The sequence below is a fragment of the Sphaeramia orbicularis genome, chromosome 16 (genome assembly GCF_902148855.1).
Source record: "Sphaeramia orbicularis chromosome 16, fSphaOr1.1, whole genome shotgun sequence".
In the NCBI taxonomy this organism is placed as follows: Eukaryota; Metazoa; Chordata; class Actinopteri; order Kurtiformes; family Apogonidae; genus Sphaeramia; species Sphaeramia orbicularis.
The window spans coordinates 21257525-21278852 of record NC_043972.1 but is presented as its reverse complement, the minus strand read 5'-3'; the positions used below and the strand labels follow the sequence as shown (position 1 = coordinate 21278852).

General features: G+C 34.9%; 1 protein-coding gene across 2 annotated transcripts in view; it reads left to right on the top strand.

Annotated features, from left to right (window-relative positions):
• The window catches only part of LOC115435416 (atrial natriuretic peptide receptor 1-like), a 127833-nt gene that overhangs the window by 94779 nt on the left and 11726 nt on the right, over positions 1–21328 (top strand). For both annotated transcript variants that reach the window (XM_030157808.1, XM_030157807.1), the window contains 10 exons: positions 8728–8822; positions 8913–9048; positions 10210–10294; positions 11205–11322; positions 12407–12481; positions 13513–13590; positions 15598–15702; positions 16704–16775; positions 17217–17379; positions 18215–18370. In XM_030157808.1, coding sequence (XP_030013668.1) covers positions 8728–8822; positions 8913–9048; positions 10210–10294; positions 11205–11322; positions 12407–12481; positions 13513–13590; positions 15598–15702; positions 16704–16775; positions 17217–17379; positions 18215–18370 — 1083 coding nt within the window. The remainder of the gene's footprint in view (positions 1–8727; positions 8823–8912; positions 9049–10209; positions 10295–11204; positions 11323–12406; positions 12482–13512; positions 13591–15597; positions 15703–16703; positions 16776–17216; positions 17380–18214; positions 18371–21328) is intronic.

Below are 21328 nucleotides of genomic sequence, written 5' to 3'. Positions count from 1 at the left end.
AATGTTGAACAATTTACTAAATATTTAAGCAAAATTACACATTCAACAATAAGGTATGAGCACATAAATTGACTTTTCTTTTCTTCAGTTCAGTCCACTTTAAAGTGTATTATAAGTCCACATAGTTCACTTCAAATGAACAGACCCATAAATCATAACCCTGATAATTTTTAACCCTAAAGCCGGCAGTTTATCTAACTAAACAAACCAATTTAAAGCTCAAAATGGATACCAAACATAGCAATGTATGAGTCACAAACCGGTGCAGGCCTGAAGCGTAGTTTGGGAGCGGAGGGACCTAAAACTCCATGGTCATTTCGCGCCGCGGCGCAGAAATAAAAAACTCACAGTTGCTGATTAATGGCGGCGGCGTCCCCTCTGTCGTCGTCCCGTTCGATAATCTGGCTTCCGAGGAAAAGAATCTGATGAACTGGGCTCCGTAGTAGGGTCGAGCAGTCCACTAGCTTCCACAGTACACGTTAAACTCCAAACGAGCTAAGTCGAGTTGACTAGCATGCACTGCATCCTCTGGGAAAAACTCTTCGCTAGAGTAGTTCACAAGAAGCACAGCAAAATCCAAATAAACACGACAGAATGTTCATAAGTGACTCACTGTCCGTTAGTCTCTGAACATTTCCATGTTACATCCACAAATTCGCATTTTACCAACTCTTTTTTCCGCCTCGTGTTCCTTTGCCACTCCACGTCTCTCTCCCTCTCTTCCGCATTCTCCTCACACGTCACTTCCTCCCGACACGGATTGGCTCAAAGTAACAGGTAAACGATTTTTTAACAAATAATTATTTTTACATACACACAATGTTTCAGAATTTTAAACATAGTGATATTCACATTTTAATAAAAAAAAATAAAATAAAATAAAATTACAATGAAATCAAAAATATGAATTTAAGAAATCAACTTAGAATTCCCATGGGGCTACATTTCTTATGTGTGGTTTTATCACCAGGATGAATTTTATTAGTCGTGTTTGGGGAAAAAAATAATCAATGAAGGCTCTGACTTTAAATTAGAAGAGTTTTCGTTTTTTTTTTTTTTTTTTTAACAAATAATGCACATTAACAAGTACAAGTGCTGTTTTTTTCTTATTGTTGCTGTTGATATTGCACAAACATAATGCAATATTAGTTTTACAGTCCTTATAATCGATATATTACTCGGTCTATTACTCGGTCTTGTCTCAGTCTCAGATAAAGAGGACTTTTAATTTTTTTGCAAGACCACAACAGCAGGGATATCACTGCAGTGTGATTTAAAAGTATTTATTTGTCTGTGTAAAATCTTTTGTCTAGTCATACACTGGGACCTTAACAGAAAAAAATACACATCTACCCCAGTTATAAGTTTGATCACCTTAAATATGGTTGTTATTTCAGTATTATTACCCTGAAATTATTTTTGTGGTGAAATCCAAATGCATTTTCTCCACATTTATCCTTTCTTAAGTGATTCATCACCATTTATTTCAATTGTATCCCATGAAATTTGCATTTTTTAGTGGTATTTTTCCCCTATATTTACTTAATTGACCATATAGATGTTCTTATAAGACCATCATTGAATATAGTGATGACCCCTCTGCCTCTCCTTTTGACAATGAGGGCTGCCTGGACCTATACCCCAGTTGTTCCTTGCTTCCCTATCAGTATCACTATCCCATCACCTGAAAAATGTAGGCTGAAACATTGCTGATGGCTGGCTGAAGGGTAAAAAAAACCCTCAAAGGTTAATATATTCAAAATTATTATATCAATACAGAGAATACTGGGAAAAAGTAATTTTACAGCAAAATATATCATTAACCCTCTGGTATCCGGGTGTACCTTTTAGGCACACTTTGCGCTTCTTTTTAAAAATCTTCATATTATTTTTCACAATTTAAATAAGGTTAGTTGTTCATTTTTTTCAAAGTTGTTCATTTTTGCATGATCTTTAAAATTCTGGCCACCAACTAAAATTTGCACATTGCAAAAAAAAAGAAAATTCCAAGACTAGCATCTGTCTCCCAAGTAAGTGAGCCTAAAACGCACTATTTCTTCCATTTGATATGTATGATTAGGGCTGACCTTGATTTATAAAAATAAAATCAAATTAGTGCAGAAAAATAAATCAATATATAATATTTAATAGTTTGATTTATAGGTGTGCATTTTACGCACACTTGGTGGCAGATGCTAGTATTTTTGAGCATTTGACCTAGCGCCAAAAATAATAATGCAAATTAACCAGTGTTGGTGTTAATCATTGACATATGCCAGGCTGCAAAAATCAAATAATATGTGATCCACTTTTTATGTAGTATATTGAAAAAAAAATGTTTTTGTGTGTTTTTTGCATCCAAAAAAAATGGTTTGTTTACATTACAAACATGGCATTTAAAGGGTTAAAAAATGTGACAATTATTGAGTATTTGGTATTTTTATTTATGGCTCATGTTGATGAAATAGAAAAAAAAGCATAAAAGAATTAAAAACAAACTGTTTGAATTTTTTTTTTTTTTTTTTTTTTTACATTATTCCACAAGTGTGCGAAAAAGGTACACTTGGTGCTTTGTAAAGGCCTTGCTGGACGGGATACTGGAGGGTTAACCGACCACTGTCATTTGTCAAAGTACATGTTTTTTTTTGGTGAATCAGTGAAGGAGAAGACGACAGTGTTTCCACATTTATAGAGCCTGAGAAAATGGGTCATACCTAATGCTGCTGAAAGGCTGAGAAACTGCATTTTACTTTAATTATTTACATGTATTGATAGCATCAGTGGTACCAAAGTTATTAAATATTCTAGACCAGTAGAGCTTTTGGACACAGGTTTTATTCTTTGAGGGTTAATAACTGCCTTGGTCAAATCATATCATAATCTATGTAAATGTTGTTATGTGTTGTGTATGTAATGTGTATGTAATGTGTGTAACTGTTGTGTATCTGGTTTTGGTCTCAGTCCCAGGAGTCTTCACTCCTTCACTAGCTTTAGCAAAGTAAACTTTTTTAGATAATCTTTTTAAAAAGGTGATTCGTCTGTTAAAGAACGCTGTAAAAATAGAGATTCAGTTTTCACATCACATTGGTGAACCTGACTTTAAGGTAAACTATTTCATAAATAAATCCAAAGCGTCTCTGTCTTATCACAGCTTTATGAAGATATGATGCAGTAAAATAGAAGCGCAGTTAAACACAATCTAATCAGATGGTCTGAACTGTTGCATCCTGTTTTTATTCAGCTCATGTTCACATGTGAAAGCAGAAGTCACACACACAGACGAATGATTTATTTATATGATGTCGTAAATGTTAACCTTCACTCGTCTTTGACAAATGAGAGGCTTTTATTTGCAGACACACACACACACAAAAACACAATTCCTGGAAAGCAATGCGTCACTTAGCACGAGCCCATAAAACTCCCTCAGGTCAATGTGAAATGGGTGAGTGTGTTCACTACGCATGTATTTATGGCTTTAATAATCTCTCAGCTCTCTGGCATTTTGTCAGCAGGAGAGCGTCCTCGTCCAATCAGTGCAGAGCTAAATGTCAACCACTAACACAAAGGCACCTGACTGCCACGCTGACCCCGCCCCCTCTGCGCTGACCCCGCCCCCTCTTATCTAAATAAAACCATTGTAAGCAGGTGCAGGGTGAGGTTTACACCTTCATTGATCTTTTAAATGTCACGATAATACAGCTTCTCATTTTAAACAGATTTCATATGATAATATAGGATTGAAATAATTTAAATAGATTTAGTTTTTTTTTTTTAGCATGGCACTTAGATGAACATCTGTTTCATGCATAAAAATTCACAATGTTAACATGCTGCATTTAACCCATAAAGACCCAGTGCTACTTTTGTGGCAGTTCCCAAACACATTTTTCTCTAGATTTAAACTTTTTTTTAAAAAGGGATTTATCTCCATTTCTTATAATATTATCCTATGTCTGTTTGTGTTTTAAGTGAAAATCAGGGTTTTCCCTATATTTAATTCACTAATCATGTAAATGTTCATAAAAGCTCATATTAAAGTTGAGGGTTTTTATATAAGAAACAGAGAAAACTGGAGAAAAAGTGACTTTTTCAGTAAAATAACTGAACATAAACCAAGTGTGTCCATCCACTGTCACTGATCCAACTCTATGGGTTTTACTAGTGAATCAATGTTGTAGAAGATGACAGTGTTTCCACATTCACTACAGAGCCTCTGAACATCCAAATGGGTCATATCTGATGACCATGAAAAGATGACAAACTGTATTTAACACCAATTATTTACATGGACTGATAGATATAGTGGATTGACAGTTTCGATCAGTAGATGCTTTTGGTCGACAGTGGATGTTTGGGTCTTTATGGGTTAAGAACCATTTTAGGTATAAACTCCTGAGCCGAGAAATACAAGTTTAGGCTTTTTTACATTAAATAATTGTCTTTATTGGAAACAGCATAATTCAACAGTTTTGGTTTTTTTTTCATTTTTTTTTTCATTTTTTTTTTTTGTTAATGGAATGTCCTTTGCAGTGGACATCATTTATGTATTTATTTATTTACTGCATTTTATACCAGTTATTAACATGGATTGGTAGGATTAGTGAATCAACAGTTATTAAGCCTTTTAGAAAAATAGATGCTTTTGGTCGCCAGTGGCTGTTTGTGTCTTTATGGCTTAAAGAAGTTCTATGTGATATTGTCTTATAATCTTCACATGCTGCATCAGCTGATAGTTTACATTATAGCTGTTAGCTTAGCCTGGTTTTCAGACAGAAAACAGCCAATCACTGTGACGTCACTGTGCACAAGAGGCAGCGTTTACATCCTTCATCCTTTCAATTCATAAGCAGAAAAGGGATTTTTAACAATTAGATAGTGCGGTTAATGTTTTTCATACTCTTTGTGTACATATATTTTTCTTATAAGAGCACATTTCTTCTGATAGACCATTATTCTAGTCTTGTCAGGTCATTTTAGTTAAGCTGCATTTTTTTTTATGATGTTTTCATCTTACATTGTTGCTGAGACTAAATATTATTTTAATCACAAAAATCACTGCAGTGGAGGAAATGAAATCATGTAACTATAAATGGATTTCTAATTATTTCAACCTAGATGGCCATGAATAAAGAAACAGTGACTGAAACAAAAACAAAGCATTAAAACTAAAATGCGTGATAGTGAATATTGTTTGATTCATTCATTTGTCCAGTGTTTATTTTAATGTCATTCTGTGGAAGAAAAGGGCTGGTTTTCAGAATAGTCAAGAAAACAACAGGAAACAGGAAATAAAACCTATGACATAAAAGAACAACAAGATATCAATAAATAATCCAAAAATAAAATGGTGTAGTGAATGAATGGAAGTATTTCTGTGCTACAGCTGTAATGTGTTTGTTTTCTTCATGGGTGACCTTTCTGACCAACTATAGCTCCCCTATCTCCTTATGCCTTAAATGGTTTGTTGCCATGGAGACGAATGGTCGGGGCCTTAATAGGCGCCCACCTTCATCTCCTTCTCACACATGTATACAAATCAGCCAAGTGCTAATGGCTGTAATTAACCTGTAACGGGCGTGTGTGCTTTCCTTTTCATTCAGAAACCCTCCAGCCTCCTCTGAGCACATCATGACCTCGTCTAATGCAGCAAAGTAAAGAGGTGCTAATGTCCAAATAAAAGCAGCCAAAACTGAGCAGCCTGTTGATTTTGATTGATCAGTTTGTGTTTTCAGATAGTGAAGCTAACCTCTTTCTCTTTAATACAAGTGTGTGACTTTTATTTCTTTTATCTTCTGGTTGTGTTTTAGATGCAATTTATTCTATTACTGTGTATCTGTTTGTTTGTTTTTTAATCAGTTTTAGTATATCTTGTATTTATTCTTATTTTACTAGTTTTAGCATGTCTTGCATTTGTATCTGCAGATTTATACAGTACTTTGGGCACTTTGCGTTGTTTTAAATGTGTTATATAAATAAACCTGACCTTGACGATTCACTGTGATACTTTAAATACATACCTAACGCATCAACAAAACTGATTCCTAATGGATAATGGATGAAGCACTAACACATAAAAAAGATGATTCCTGTTCGAGTCCATCTGTACACATTACACACAACAAACGTAAAAACAATAGACAATAATGTAAGAACAATGTAGTAATTGAAGACGGTGATTATGATCTAAAATATGTAACAAGATGCAAGACAAGGGCAAAAGACAAGAGCAAAAAAATGATTTGACTAGGTGAGTAATTAAAACACAAGAGAAAAATAACATAAAAGACACAATATAAATATTTTATATATATATATATATATATACGTGTGTGTGTGTGTGTGTATATATATATAAAATGCAAAGGATGCAATATTACACACAATAGAAATGACATGAAAGATGCGATAAGATGAAAAGATGTGACAAGATTAAAAGGAATTTAAAAAAAGACACAGCAGGAGGAAAACGATGTAAAAAAAAAAAAAAAAAAAAGCAATACAATGACAGTGGCAAAACAAACTAAATGATACAACAGGATAAAAACTAACGCAAAAGATGCAACAAGATGAAAATGACATAAAAGATGAAAGCAACACTTTTAATGAAATCAAGGATGTAAATATTTCTTCCATCACTGCTCTTTGGAGACAAAGATATTTATAATGAGTTTCTGGAACAGATTGTACTGATTCAAGATGAATTTTTCTTTTGCCAAATCTGGGAAAACAAACAATTTTTAAATTTTTCTCTGTAGAAACATAGGGGTGTAACAAAAGGGAACATTTCATATTTTTACATGTGGGTTTTAATATTTACCAAAATATGAAATACAATATTGCTGAACATTCATTAATCCTTTAACTTACAGTTTATGGGTGTGATACGAATGCCTTTGCACACATTACATAGTAATATAGTAATATAAATAATACACGTCTGAACATCACAGATCAGTTCAGCTGCTTTTCATCGTCACAGTTCAAGACACAAACACAAATAACGATTTCTAAAAATAAATCTCATCTCTTCATTCGTGGTGTTTTCATCTCCTGCTGCTGGATTCAGATTTTTACACTATTACTGATTCATTTTTCTGTCTCTCTGTTTCCTCCTCATTCTTTCATAATTATGTTTACTTATCCTAAATCATGCAAATGAGTCTATTACGATCAGCGTAGCCTCCTAAATGATAATTACAGTCATTATTAATGAAGAAGCTGCTGATTTGATTGTCACGTTCTCGTCTTAACATCACATTTTTCCTGTTGTGTCGACATAAAATGATGATTTATGAAGGCAGGTAGAAGTCGATTTACTGCTAATAGCAACATTATTTAAAGTCGTGCCTTAACTCATTTTCCTCTGATGTAGTGGTGACAGTTTAACCAGAAGGAGGCGCCGCTGAGATCAGAGAGCAGGTGGTAGAAGAAGGGGATTTTCTCCATTAATGTTCATTTATCTGAAGGACAAAGGGAGGCAATATCAGAAAATATAGACTACAAAACAGTCCTAAGAGCATCCATTAAAGAGCTCATGGACATATTAACATTACCAAACATTTAGGTTTAATAAACTCACAATTTTATATCATATCATGAGATTAGAGACAGGATAAGAAATGACTTTAGTGATCCCACTGGGAAAACTGAAATGTTTACAACAGCAAAATACAGAAAACAAAGTGCAGAAGACTGTTCTGTACATACATACATATTATTTACACATTTTCAATATAGTTGCACATGATGTTGATATTGATATGATGTGGGGGGGGTGTTACTGTGAATTGTAGTATAGTATGATGACTGTGAGAAGGAATGATCTATGGTATCATTCTTTCTTGCACTGGGGGTGTAAGGTGTTGTGCCGAAAATCATAAATCAAATCTGCAGCTAATGACTTTTTTTTTCCTTCAGTTTTTCTAATGTTGTTCCTGGTTCTGTTGTCAATACAGTGCGCAATGTTTCATGTGTTTTGCTGGTATTAAAAATCACATTCTAATATCAATATATCATAAAATAGACCACCTTTAGCTTTGTTGTTGTTTATGCAGGGTTGAAATGAGCATACATGATGGATGGATGGATGGATGGATGGATGGATGGATGGATGGATGGATGGATGGATGGATGGATGGATGGATGGATAGATAGATAGATAGATAGATAGATAGATAGATAGATAGATAGATAGATAGATAGATAGATAGATAGATAGATAGATAGATAGATAGATAGATAGATAGATAGATAGATAGATAGATAGATAGATAGCACTAACCACTACACCACTGCACTGTCTCTTTTAATTTAATTAGGATTATCTCAAATAATTGTGATTAGGAACTAACCATGATCGTTATTCCATAATTATAATTAGAAAACAATTAGAAAACTCCCCTTCCTCCTCCTTCTCATTGGACTGCAGCCCAGTTTTTGTGACTGAAACACATGCTGAACCTACACTTGTGTTCATCAGATCCAGTAATAGTTTGTGCTGTTAGTAAAACCTGAACCTCATCAAGTCTATGGCCAGTCTGGCTTTGATCAATTGTGTCATTCATAAATGTATATATTGTTATCCGATCACCTGCAAAAACTGGTCACTTTTCCTGCTTTTCCTGGATTACACTTCACACTAATTTACTCTGTTCTCATAAATCTGACCCATAATGCACGGTATGAGTTAGACTGAACTACATTATGTCCATGTGTTTCCTCCAGGTGTGACCGGTCTGCTTCACCTGGACGAGAACGGAGACCGAGAGACAGACTTTGCTCTATGGGACATGGCAGACACCAACAGCAGCACGTTCCACGTAACAACATGCAGTCTTACCTCCATGAAACTCTTCTGTCCTCTTGTTTTCTATGGTCCATTCATGTCTAATGTGGTTGTTGTGTTCCAGATTGTCATGGTGTTCAATAGTTCAGAGGAACAGCTGACCGCCGTCCCCGGGACATCGGTGCACTGGCTTGGTGGTGTTTGTCCTCCTGATATTCCCGTCTGTGGATTCAAGAACGACAACCCCATCTGTCTGGCCAGTCAGTGGAATCAAATATACTTTACTCACTTTTAGTTTTCAGTTCTGAGGTGCCTTCAGGTCATTTAATAGTCTCAGCTGCCATCAACATTTACTCTAATTTCATTGCCTCAAACCGATCCTCTTAAGTTTTAAGAGAATCTATTCTTAACTTTTTACTTTATACTTGGACTTTGGCAAAATGTTGATTAACCTCCTCTTGATGTCATATAAAACCTTCCTCTGCCCAGGTCACACAACTGATCTTTAGATTTACAACATACACATGTCTACAACATGGACAAAATATAATGTCTGAAATCTGGTTAAAATGATAATAGTCAAAAGTATTCAGTGTTGAATATCTGGAGACAATCTTTGGTTTTGTTTCTACTGGCCTGATCATAGCTCTCTACAAAAAACATGCATAATAAATATTAATTTGTCTTTGTTTCTTGTTTCTTAAAGCCACATGTGACTTTCATTGCAATGTTTTTTTTCAAATTTGTAAAACCCCAGTGCTAGCCTAATTATCACTAATCCATTAGCCTTTCTGTGCTTACGCACCTGAATCACTTCCTCATGGTGAACACCTTCAAAGATGACTCCATCATAAACACAGTCCACTTGTTTATGTAACAAACTGAAATGTCACTCGGGTCTTTTCCGAAATTTTGTTGCGAAGTGTACTGTGGGAATGGCGACCAAGTGAAACCGGTTTCTTGCAGATTCGGCAAGAAAATGAGACAGATTGCTACAACGTACAATTATACAGTCCACCAGGGTTGTTTTAAAGAATGCGTATAGTCGGTGGATGGAGGTAAAGGCCACATTTGGGTTCAACACTCAGGAAGAGACAACAAAACTGCTGCTGCGTGGAATTCCAGTTCCTAACCTCTCACTTGTCGTTGTTGGATTTCATAAAGTTGTGGCGCATTGAGGATTTAATGTGAGGCAGACCGTGATCTAAGGGTTTAAATTGACATAACTGGGTGTCATCTGCATAGAGATAGTGCACAACGCCATGATTCTCAATGATTTTGGCAAGAGACAACAAATAAATCGAAAAAAGAAGAGGACCAATATCTGAGCCTTGGGGAATACCACAGTCACTGCTCTTGAAAGTAATTGATTTCTTTGCTTTTTGATCATAGAGTAAATTTTCCTCTCTCTCTTCTGTCAGAGACAATCACCATTCATCAGATGGTCTCCATTGTGGTCTTCTTCATCTTCACAATGACCCTCACGATCACTGTCTTTATCTACAGGTAAGAGCTGCTGCGTCCTCATTCATTCCACTGACCCATAGTAGGACAAAACACGTTGCATTAGTATTTGTGACAAGTCTTTGGCCTGAACTGGACTTAAATTTTACCATTTTGTAGTTAAAGGGAGAGACTGTAATATTTGGAGGAAAAAGTCCCATGGCAGAAGTGGTTCGAACAGTTGGTTTCATAACAGATAGTGAGCCTCTTATAAGTAGCCTAATAGTAGGATTGAAAACAAACAAAATAACCATTTTGTTATGATAGAGACAGTTCGATGTGACCTTTTATGTCTGTTATAGCTCTTTTATGTTTGATTTTACTCATTTTTGTACCTTACTCTTAAGTATTTTGTTATTTTTTATTCATTTTGTTGGCTGACTTTGTTAATCTTAGTTACTCATTTTGTCCATTTTGTTCATTTTCCATGCCTTTGTGGCTCATTTTGTTGATATTTGTTCATTTTGTTGCTTATTTTGTTCATTTTTTTTTGCCCATTTGTTGCTTTCATTCCTGATCCCATCTTAAATCTACTCTCCTGAACAAAAACACCAATGGTCATAAACATTATGAAAACACTTGAATTATTGGAAACTCTCCTTTAACCAGAATATCTCAGATCTCACTGCATCCCTTTGTTGTTCTGAGCTTTAATTAGACTCATCAGCTATTAACAACTGCATTTCAATGGCAGCTACATCATGTAATTGCAGATTGTTTCCAAAGCCTAAATGTCAAACTCAAATGTGGACATTTAGGCTTTCTTCATAAAGTGTATGTCTTATCAAACTATTATGCGGCTTCCACCTGCAGCTGGAGCTTTGTATAAGACTGACGCAGACGTGATCAGGAGACAGTTTGAAAGGAAACCAGGTAAATGTCAAACCTGAACCATGTGTGTCTGTCTGTCCAGGAGGATGAAGCTGGAGAAGGAGCTGGTCGCTCAGCTGTGGAGGATTTCATGGGATGACATCCAGATGAGCAACCTGGACAAAGTGCTGCGGAGTGGCAGCAGGATCACACTATCACTGGTCAGTGCACAAATGCTCACAAAAACACCATCATAAACATACAAACACTGCAGCCTCGGATGGACTCGCTCTGCCTCCAGTTGTTCCTTTCCATCTCTAATTGTGTCTTTTGTTCTCTTACAAAACAGCATGATGAGAACATTCAGTATCCATGTTTCCATGGTTCCTAACAGCTAGTAATGTGAATAATAGTCCAATCAGAATCAAAATGCCTCTCGTCAATCAGTAGAAACCAGTGTGATCAAGTTTAGAGTGGTGTAAATGGTAGATAATCTCATGTTTGTCTCATCTAAACAGGTTTAAACCACTTTGTCCACATGCTGAGACAATTAGATGTTGAAGACAATACAGAAATTGGTCAGATTTACGTCAGGGTTTTGTCCACATGTGAAGTGAGAGTTTTAAAGGCTGCAGACAATATATTTCTGCTTGGCTCTAGGGTTATAGAGTATAGGACCTTATCCACCATGATTTACCAAAATATTCAGGTCAGGAGATGAATGCATAAGCTGTGTTCAGTATATTGTACAGTTTGTTCATTTTGTTCTTATTATATATAATTAATATGATATCACATTAACTTATTTTTTCCAGTATTTGAACATTTTGTTGATTATTTCTTTCTTCCTTTCTGTTCCTTTCTTTTCATCGTATTAATTTTTTTTTTCAATTTGATGCTGATTATATTCCTTTTATTATCAATTTGCTACTTTTGTTCATTTTGGTGCTTATTTTGTTCATTTTCTTCATCTTTTTGATTATTGTCCATTTTCATTTATTTTGTTGCTAATTTAATTTTTGTCTTGCAGGAATGAGTATACTAAATAAATATTCCAATTTGAGGTGGAGTACATACATATTTATAGTATCACAACCTTTTTCATAGCATTAACTTTAATTAATTCAATATTGGAACAAATTTAGATCAGGGACAGACTGTAAAAACCTGAAGGCACCTGCCAGGTTTCTTCTTCTTAAGAGATAATAGGTTTCACACATACAGACCTTTATTGTATCCTTAAAACATGTCATAACCTTCTTTTATTGCTTGATAAATTGGATTTGATCCTGTGTTTGTCCCCAGAGAGGCTCAAACTATGGTTCCCTGATGACTGGAGATGGAAATCTGCAGGTTTTTGCAAAGACTGGATACTACAAGGTCAGTGTTAGTTCATCTCAACACTCTCTGTAATAGAGCTGTTTCCTGTTGCAGAAGAAGTGCTGCATTTTACCTCCTTTGTTTCATCAGTCAAACATTTATTTACTTTTGTATCCAGGAATGATTGTGATTTGCAGCAGTAAATATATGTGGAATGTAACTTTTCAGTGATAAACTTATTGTCCACATCCAGCAGGGGGCAGTTTCTGAAATGGGAATATTGAATGCTGTTTTCATTTGTGATGCTGAAATAAGAAAAAAATCTTTTGACACTTATATGTCATATAATTATGAGGTCATATTAAAGCCGTACAACAACAGCCAGAAGTAAGTAATTCAAGGGCAATGAAAAAAGACCATCAGAATTAAAAAAAAAATAAAAAATCTGACATTATAGATATATTCTCATGGAATATGTTGTTTTTTCTTATAGATTTGAGGTTTTTCTTTTAAATTCATGGGTTTAATAACAGTAAATGCACATAAAAAAAAAAAAAAAAAATACTATTTCCACTAAAGTTGTGAGTTTTCTCTGGAAAATTCAGAGCTTTTTTTTTTTACCTGGCTCCCCACCAGCAAAATGTAGATGAAGTAACTTTTTTCTCAAATTTTGTTCATTTTAATGACTTTTGTTTTTTGTACAAAACCTTTGTCCATTTATTACTTAGTTTGTAATTTCTTTCTTCATTCATTTCCTTTTATTGATTATCAATAATAATTTTATTTACTTTCTCACTTTATTAATGATGAAATATGGCAAAAATATGTCTGCAATCTTTACTTTCCTTACTTTTATTCACTAGGAAGTAAGTCTGAAATGCTGAATTAAGGGAAAAAGCTGCATGACAAATGACTCATTTTATAAATTAACAATGTAAAAACTAATTATTGAACACACTCTGACAGCTCATATTTGCAGGATTTATATGGCTTGTGCCTGTAAGAAAGATTAAAATTTGGACGTTAATGTTACCTGTGTTCACTCACCATTTCTTTATTTTTTTTTCCCCTCTTTGTGTCTGTTCTATCAGGGAAACATCGTGGCTATCAAATACACAAACAGGAAACGAGTGGAGCTGAACAGGAAGGTCCTGTTTGAACTCAAACATGTGAGCATCTTCACTTTCTATTATAATGAGTCAGAAAAGAGGAGGTTTAAAAGTCAGGACATGAAAGAAATGGCAAAGGAAGTGTTAAAGGATAAGTCCAGTCATGTCAACAAATTCTGTGAGAATCCAGTTTGATGACAAGGCTCAGTCATGTGTGTTTAATGGTTTTCAGACCAATAAGATAAATCAGGTCACACATACACCGACAAGACTGTTTGTAGATGAATAATTCTCTGCTGCAAGATTTATTCACAGTAACTAAAGCAAGAGAAATGTTATTGAATGTATTTAGCAAAAGGGCTCTGGAACCATCAAAGAAAATAATGTTGAGGAAAATATACCAATGTATCAAATAGATAATTACATATACTTCGATGTCTTGGTCCATTTTCATGGTGTCGCTATAGTTATATATACTATTATCAGCATAGTCAATAATATTTACCAGGTGATATGTGTTTTCTGGAGTTGCAATGTGAAAAAATTGCCTGAAGAAGTAAAATCAAACAAATATATATGTTGTGTTTTTATATAATAAAATCAGTGTGGTTAGAGTCAAATATATTTGTTTGAATGTCCTTTTAGAGGAAGTGATCCATCATTAAAAAAAAATAATAATAATAAAGTTTTGTAAATGCCAGGGTCATCTGCATACACAGTATTATTATTATTATTATTATTATTATTATTATTATTATTATTATTAATAATAATAATAATAATAATAATAATAATAATAATAATAATAATAATAATAATAATAATAATGATGGATTGGTACAGTAGGGCTGGACTGATAAGGACTGATAGAACTGAACTGAACTGAACTGGTACCAACTGAAGGACAGAATGATCCACTGGAGTCTCTTTATCTTGCACACACATTCCACAGTTACTTAGCACATACATGCATCTTCCTTGACCCAGATCCGAATATCACATCTGCTGTCTGCCTTTAACGTTCACCCTATCCCCCAAATTCCTTTCAAATCCATGAAAAAAGTCCAGCATGTGTCCACGTGTACTGTGTGAAAACTGTATGATGTTTTATATTTGTGTTTTGCATTATCTTGTTCTTCACTGCTTATTTCGAAGAAAAGGGCTCTATGGTAGTGCACCAGTTGCAGCGGCCCAATGTCCCTAATCACTGATCGAAATCTCCTTTGATATACTCTGTGCTGTATGTACACTGTGCTGTCAAATGACAATACAGAAATCTGTGGATTTCTATACCGTTTCTCTAGGCACCCAAAGCCTTTACATTATTAAACATGTTTGTAGAAAGCTTACACTGTCTTTACAAAGCATATCATTCCAAGATAATGCTCATCTATTGTCAAAGAATAATAATGGATTAGATTTCTATAGCAGTTTTCAGGACACCCAAAGCGCTTTACTTTATTAATCCATTATTCATTCACTCTCACATTGGTGGTGGTAAACACATTTGTATCCACAGCTGCCCTGGGGCAGGCTGATGGAAGAGTGGCTGCCAAACGGCCCCTCCGACCACCACCAAACATTCATACGCATTCATACACCAGTGTGAGTGACGCAGGAGGCAAGGTGGGTGAAGTGTCTTGCCCAAGGACACAATGGCACATGACTGGGACAGAGCAGGATTCGACCTGCCAACCCTTCAGTTATTGCTCTACCACCTGAGTCACGGCCGCCCCAAGTGAACATAGAAGAAAAAATAAGAGGATCATAAATGCAAATAGAAAAGCGAAATAGCACCAGGGTAGATCCTTGTGGAACACCTTTACTGACCGTTCAGTGTTGATAAGCTGTTATGTCATGTGTAAAATCAATCAGACAGTGCTGTGGGCGGGACAATAGTCCAGAGACCAATTTGTTATTTATTCTATCCAATGAAAACAATACAAGTGCTCATAGTTATACAAATGTGAATATAGTATCGGGTGATCAGTTTTGTGTGTCTTTCTACATTTATTATACACAGTATGAACAAATCAGATATGGATTAAATATTGTGTATTTGTTTAGATGAGAGACGTCCAGAATGAGCATCTGACCAGGTTCATCGGAGCCTCCATTGACCCACCCAACATCTGCATCATCACTGAATACTGTCCCAGAGGAAGTCTGCAGGTCAGCACATCTGAGTACTGCAGCACAAGTACCGGTACACAATGTGAACATACTGCACAACATGTCAAATTACTGCAGTTGAACTTTCCTGCAGTAAAAATACCAATATTTTCAGTAAAATGTAGCTCGTGTGAAAAGTTAAAGTGTTGATTGTGCCTCAAATATATATGAAGTTTGTACAGCATAAGGAAAGTAATGTTTTGTGTTTAACAAATAATATTTTAAGGTATTTTAAATCATGATATTGGGAAAAAAAAAGAAGGCCAAAGTTAGCAAAAACAGGAAATGAAAAAAAAAAAAAAAAAAACAATTCGTAAAGGAAAAACAATTTTAACTGAATGTTTGTTGGAATGTAGAATATGTTTTTCTGCAGTGAAAAAATTAGATAAACTACTTTTACTAAAATCATGATGTTAAATTCAAAATAACATTTTACTTTGCAAGTGTCTGCAAAAATAACTGTAAAAATAGAACATAGAAGTGATCAATTCTCTTCTTCTCTTCTTCTTCTTCTTCTTCTTCTTCTTCTTCTTCTTCTTCTTCTTCTTCTTCTTCTTCTTCTTCTTCTTCTTCAAATATTTGAGTGTGATGCATGTTTTTTCCCACTTAACTGCAACACTAAACAAACTAATATCCTGGTCTTTGTGGTGTTAATGTAAGCTATAGTCTGTCAATTATTTATAAACTAAGGTTTTCAGGAAAAAATAAGAAAAAAAATTCCATAAAATTCTATTGCCCATGTATTTATTGGAAAAATATTAATAAAAGAATAAAAGCTGTCAGGCAGAAAAGTAAAAAGTACAATGTCTGCCTCTGAGATGCACTGGAGTAGAAGGAGAAAAGTACAGAAAAAACAGGAAATACTCAAGTAAAGTACAAATACCTGCTATATTCACAGTAAAAATACATACTTCCACACCACCACTGCTGTCTGTGTGTTGTTCTGCTGTTTGTTTGGTTTTTGTTTGTTTGTTTGTTTACTGTGTGTATTTTGTCGTCAGGACATCCTGGAGAATGACAGCATCACTCTGGACTGGATGTTCAAATATTCACTCATCAATGACATCGTAAAGGTACAAAATACACACTTTATAAATGTATAAATACTCAGTACTGACTACTTCAGTTTGGGTTTTTGGTTTAAGTCTAATTTTAGTTTTATTTTGATTACCTGACAAGTTTCAGTTGTGGTTTTTTGTTCAGTTTTTAGTTTAGATTTACAAATTAAAATTATACAGTGTTCATTATAGGTGAATATTGTCCTAAGACATTTATTCTCATTAATCATGGGTCATTATTACTAGTGCAAAATGAAAACAAAACTGATTTTACATTTTTATTTGATTTTTATGCTTTTTGAAAGTGGTCATTTTCTCACTTATAGTCATAGTTTTAATCTTAGTTTTCATTACATAACAACTATAATTATTCTGCTGAGATCTAGACTTTTGTGGTTGATTGTCCCTGATGAGCTGCCATATTTGTTTCATTTCTTTGTTTTCTTCGTTATCCAGGGCATGCTCTTCCTCCACAACAGCGTCATCTTTTGTCACGGCAAGCTGAAGTCGTCAAACTGTGTCGTCGACAACCGCTTCGTCCTGAAAATCACAGACTACGGCCTGTCCAGTTTCCGATCGGAGAGTGACTCTGGGAAAGACGCTCACTCCTACTACGCACGTCAGTCTACCATACAAACAAACAAATAAAGAGATACATAAATGACTAGATAAATAAAAATAACATCAAATATAAATGGCAGTTTATGGTACAAACAAACAAATAAGCAAGTAGATGAACATGCTTGTAAGTGTAACCTTTCCCACAAAAAAATAGCTCCATCCTCCAAGAAAAAGTAAATAAAAGTTGTTTTTTTAAATAACAATGTAAAAATACAGCTCACATAGGATACAAGTTGAGTCTAATCCTTTATGAATGTCAGGAGCAATATTTATGTAAATTACGTCATTTGGAGCTACTTCAGCAATTTTTTTTACCACATGATATCATCATGTTGCGTTAATAATAATCGAATAAATACTTCTTGAAAACATTGGCTTCAAATGAAGTGCTTTATAAAAGGAAAAAACAAGTTAAAGCAAATAAAAAAGAAATAAAATGCAAGAAAAAAAAGTTACAATTACAACTGTAGACTGAATAGACCTATAAAAAAAATCACCAAATATTGTTGGTGGATTTGAAGCAAATCAGAAATATGAAACATTAGTAGAGAAGTAAAATGAGCCAAACCATAATAAATTATGTAAAAATCATCTACAATTCACAAATTAAAGACAAGTCATCCAGAACTTTTATCATTCCCTGTACTAGCACATTTATGCAATTATTTGATAAAAAAATTTATTTTAGCATTAGATTTGCACACATTAAAGTTTGTTTTGTGTTCTTTTTTTGTTATATTTAACTAATATAAATAAACAGAACAAATAATAAGAGGTTCTGTGAGCTGTTTCAGACCAGACTCCCTCTTATCCTGCTGTTGATGGTCGTGCAGAGCGTCTGTGGATGGCTCCAGAGCTGCTCCGGATGGAAACTCCACCTCCTCAGGGGACTCAGAAAGGGGACGTCTACAGCTTCGGTATCATCCTCCAGGAGGTGGCGCTGCGTCGAGGAGCCTTTTACCTGGAGGGAGACCCCCTCAGCCCCAAAGGTAGAGTGAACCTCACTGCATAAAAATAAACAGCAGACCAACATACCTGCATAACAGCAGAAAGTAGCAGTAATACAAAGAGGATAGACATGGAAGGCACACACTGTCTCTGCATCTACACACCTTTGAGTTCATCTTAGTGGAGCTGGAACAAACGACAGCCTGAGGCCTTTAGATTTACACTGAGAGAGAGAGAGAGGGTGTTGGTTCTGCAAGGTCTGGTCTGGTCCAGTAGATCATATGACAGTTTTTTAAGCTTTTATCACAATCACATTATTTCAGTCACAATTTTCTCACTTGTTATAAAATCTTGGAAAAAAGATGTCATTAAGATTTTAAACAATCTGAAATATTATCATGAAATAATTGCAGAAAAATCATTTCAGAAAGTGTGGCTGCATCAGACAGACACAGGCAAATGCATTTTTTATTGTTAATAAGAAAAAAATAACAAAACCAAATTCTTGACAGTTTCAGCATATCATATCCTGGATGTGTTTCATCTGGTTTTGACCTCAACAGAACAAACAGAGCATGTGCAAACGGAGCATGTGGGTTTGGAGACTGGAACAATACTGGGCAGAGTTTAATGACTTCAGAGGGATTCTTAATACAGTATATGACAAATGCATGGGGAGTCCCCACACTTATTTCCACCAATGTATGACGTTGGTTAGTTACAGTCAAACTTTGTTAACCCTTTGATGCATGAATTATGAGAACCTTAGTCAAGATTTTTTATTCCTCTTTAGGCATGAAAAAAACAATGTGATTGATTTTTTTTTTTTTTTTTTTCAATGAACCTATTTTTTATGGAGTTACAAAAATGACCACTCAGCTAATTTTTGAAGCAAAGAAATGTGTATTTAAAACACAATAACAGAAAGTGATAAACTGTGTGAAAACTATGAAATAAAACAGTTTTTAATGCAGTTTATCTGATGTTTTTTTCTCATTTTATCACACTGTAATACTAGTTATTAGTCACTTCATGGAGATAATATGTAAATATGTATTCAGTGTTCACATACTTCTAACACAACATTTTAAGTGAGCCTCCAAAGATTAGTGAAAATGATCAAAAAGGCTGGCGCAGGCTACCAACTCACTGGAAAATGCTCTGGCGGGGAAAGAGTTAAGTTGAAGTATGTATTCTTTGCACAGACACTGTTTACATTTTGAAAGCTTTGCTGCATTTGAGAATGCATCCAATGGGGCATCACAATAAAATTAAGCATGATGTGTTAATTCCATGACAGGAGATATGTGATGTTACCTAAAATTAGTTTAATATCCCACATATATCGGCAGCGATATCGGTAGATATCGGAATCGGAATTTAAGCATTGGACAATATCGGCATATCGGTTTTTGGCAAAAAAGCCAATATCGGACATCCCTAAAATAATGTCAACTGTATATATATATATATAAAGCAAATCCACCGTTTTCTCAACATTATGGTCTTTGCAATTTAAACGGCACCACATTGTATTTCAATTTACAGTTTTATTTTCTAAAAACAATAGAAATACATCATTTCTACATACAAATCTGGTTTTGTTCACATACTCTTCCTGTAAGAACTACAGCTATATTTGATTTAATTGTTAACACAAAAATCTTTTCAAATAAACAACTTTGTATTGTATTGTCACTTACAGTTTTTTTATGTTGCAATTTTACAACTTTTTGGTGTTAATTCTACAGTCATTTTTTACAGTGTAGGTGAGCATTCATGCTCTATTGGTAACTCACCATTTGGACCTGGAAATGAGTTTTACACCATCTTACACCTTAACAACCATTTTTCCTCTAGTTTCCTCTTATTTGTTGAGGCTTAGGCTCTTTATGTTGGCTCTGTGTTGTTACCAGACTGAAAACTTCACTTTTCTCACATTTTGAAAGTATGAAATTGGAAATCACAGGGTCAGATTTTTTTCCTCCATTTGTACAACTTATATGTCTGGTACAAAAGAGTCTGGTATGTCTGTGATATGATGCCTTCAGTGCCCTTTTGGTGAAGCTGATAGAGATAAAAAGTAAAGCTGTCAAAATGATCCAAATATATAGTGTACGCTTAAGCTGATTCTGACTTTTTTCCCCTGTGTATTAAAACCCAGTCACTGCTGAACAGTGTTCCTCCTCAGAGTGGAACTAATCCTTTAAGATCTGAGGTGAAGAGATGTGAGTTCTACAGAGGAAATGAGGTCCGCCGTTTGTTTTTGAGATTTCCACATATGAATCTGTTCTTATCAAATATCTGAGGAGGCTTTTGTTCCCATTTCTTTTTTTTAATTGATAATTATCTCTTTCTTTGCTGGGTAATTTCCTTCCTCCATCATCAGGCTCATTATCTCTTTAGCAGAATCTAAAAGCACATATTGTTGTATTGGATTAATCAGATTTCGTTACCTCCCCTCCTTCTGAGTGTTACTGAGCTGATTGGAAACTGCTGCTGCTGCGGATTTGGAGCGATTTAGCCCGAGTCGTGACAAAGGCTGAATGAAGGGAATTAGAGACGGAGCTCAACACGACTGACTCTGAAACCAGCAATTAGACCCTGACAGAGGAGGAAGAGGAAGAGGAGGAAGATGAGGGGGAGGAGGGTTACTGTATGACAGAGAGGGTGAAAACAGAAAGAGCTTTTCTCTGTTTCTATGACCTGATTCCAGCTGGAGGATGCTTTGTTCACTCAGCACTATTCACTTTATTTCCACTTTTCTTTCCAAAAAAAAGGAGGAAACTGTGTCCAGTTTTTGTTGTTGATGAGGAATCTTTAAGGCTGACATGGAAACTTTTCAGTGTCCAAACCTCAGACAGAGAAAAGGGAAAAGAGCTGAGTTACAGATGAAGTGTGTTTTCTAGGAATTTTGGGAGAAACTCATCAGTAATTCAGTCTTTTAAAGGACCAGTCTGATGGTTTTCTGTACTTAGTATAGTCTGTGTATGTGTCAC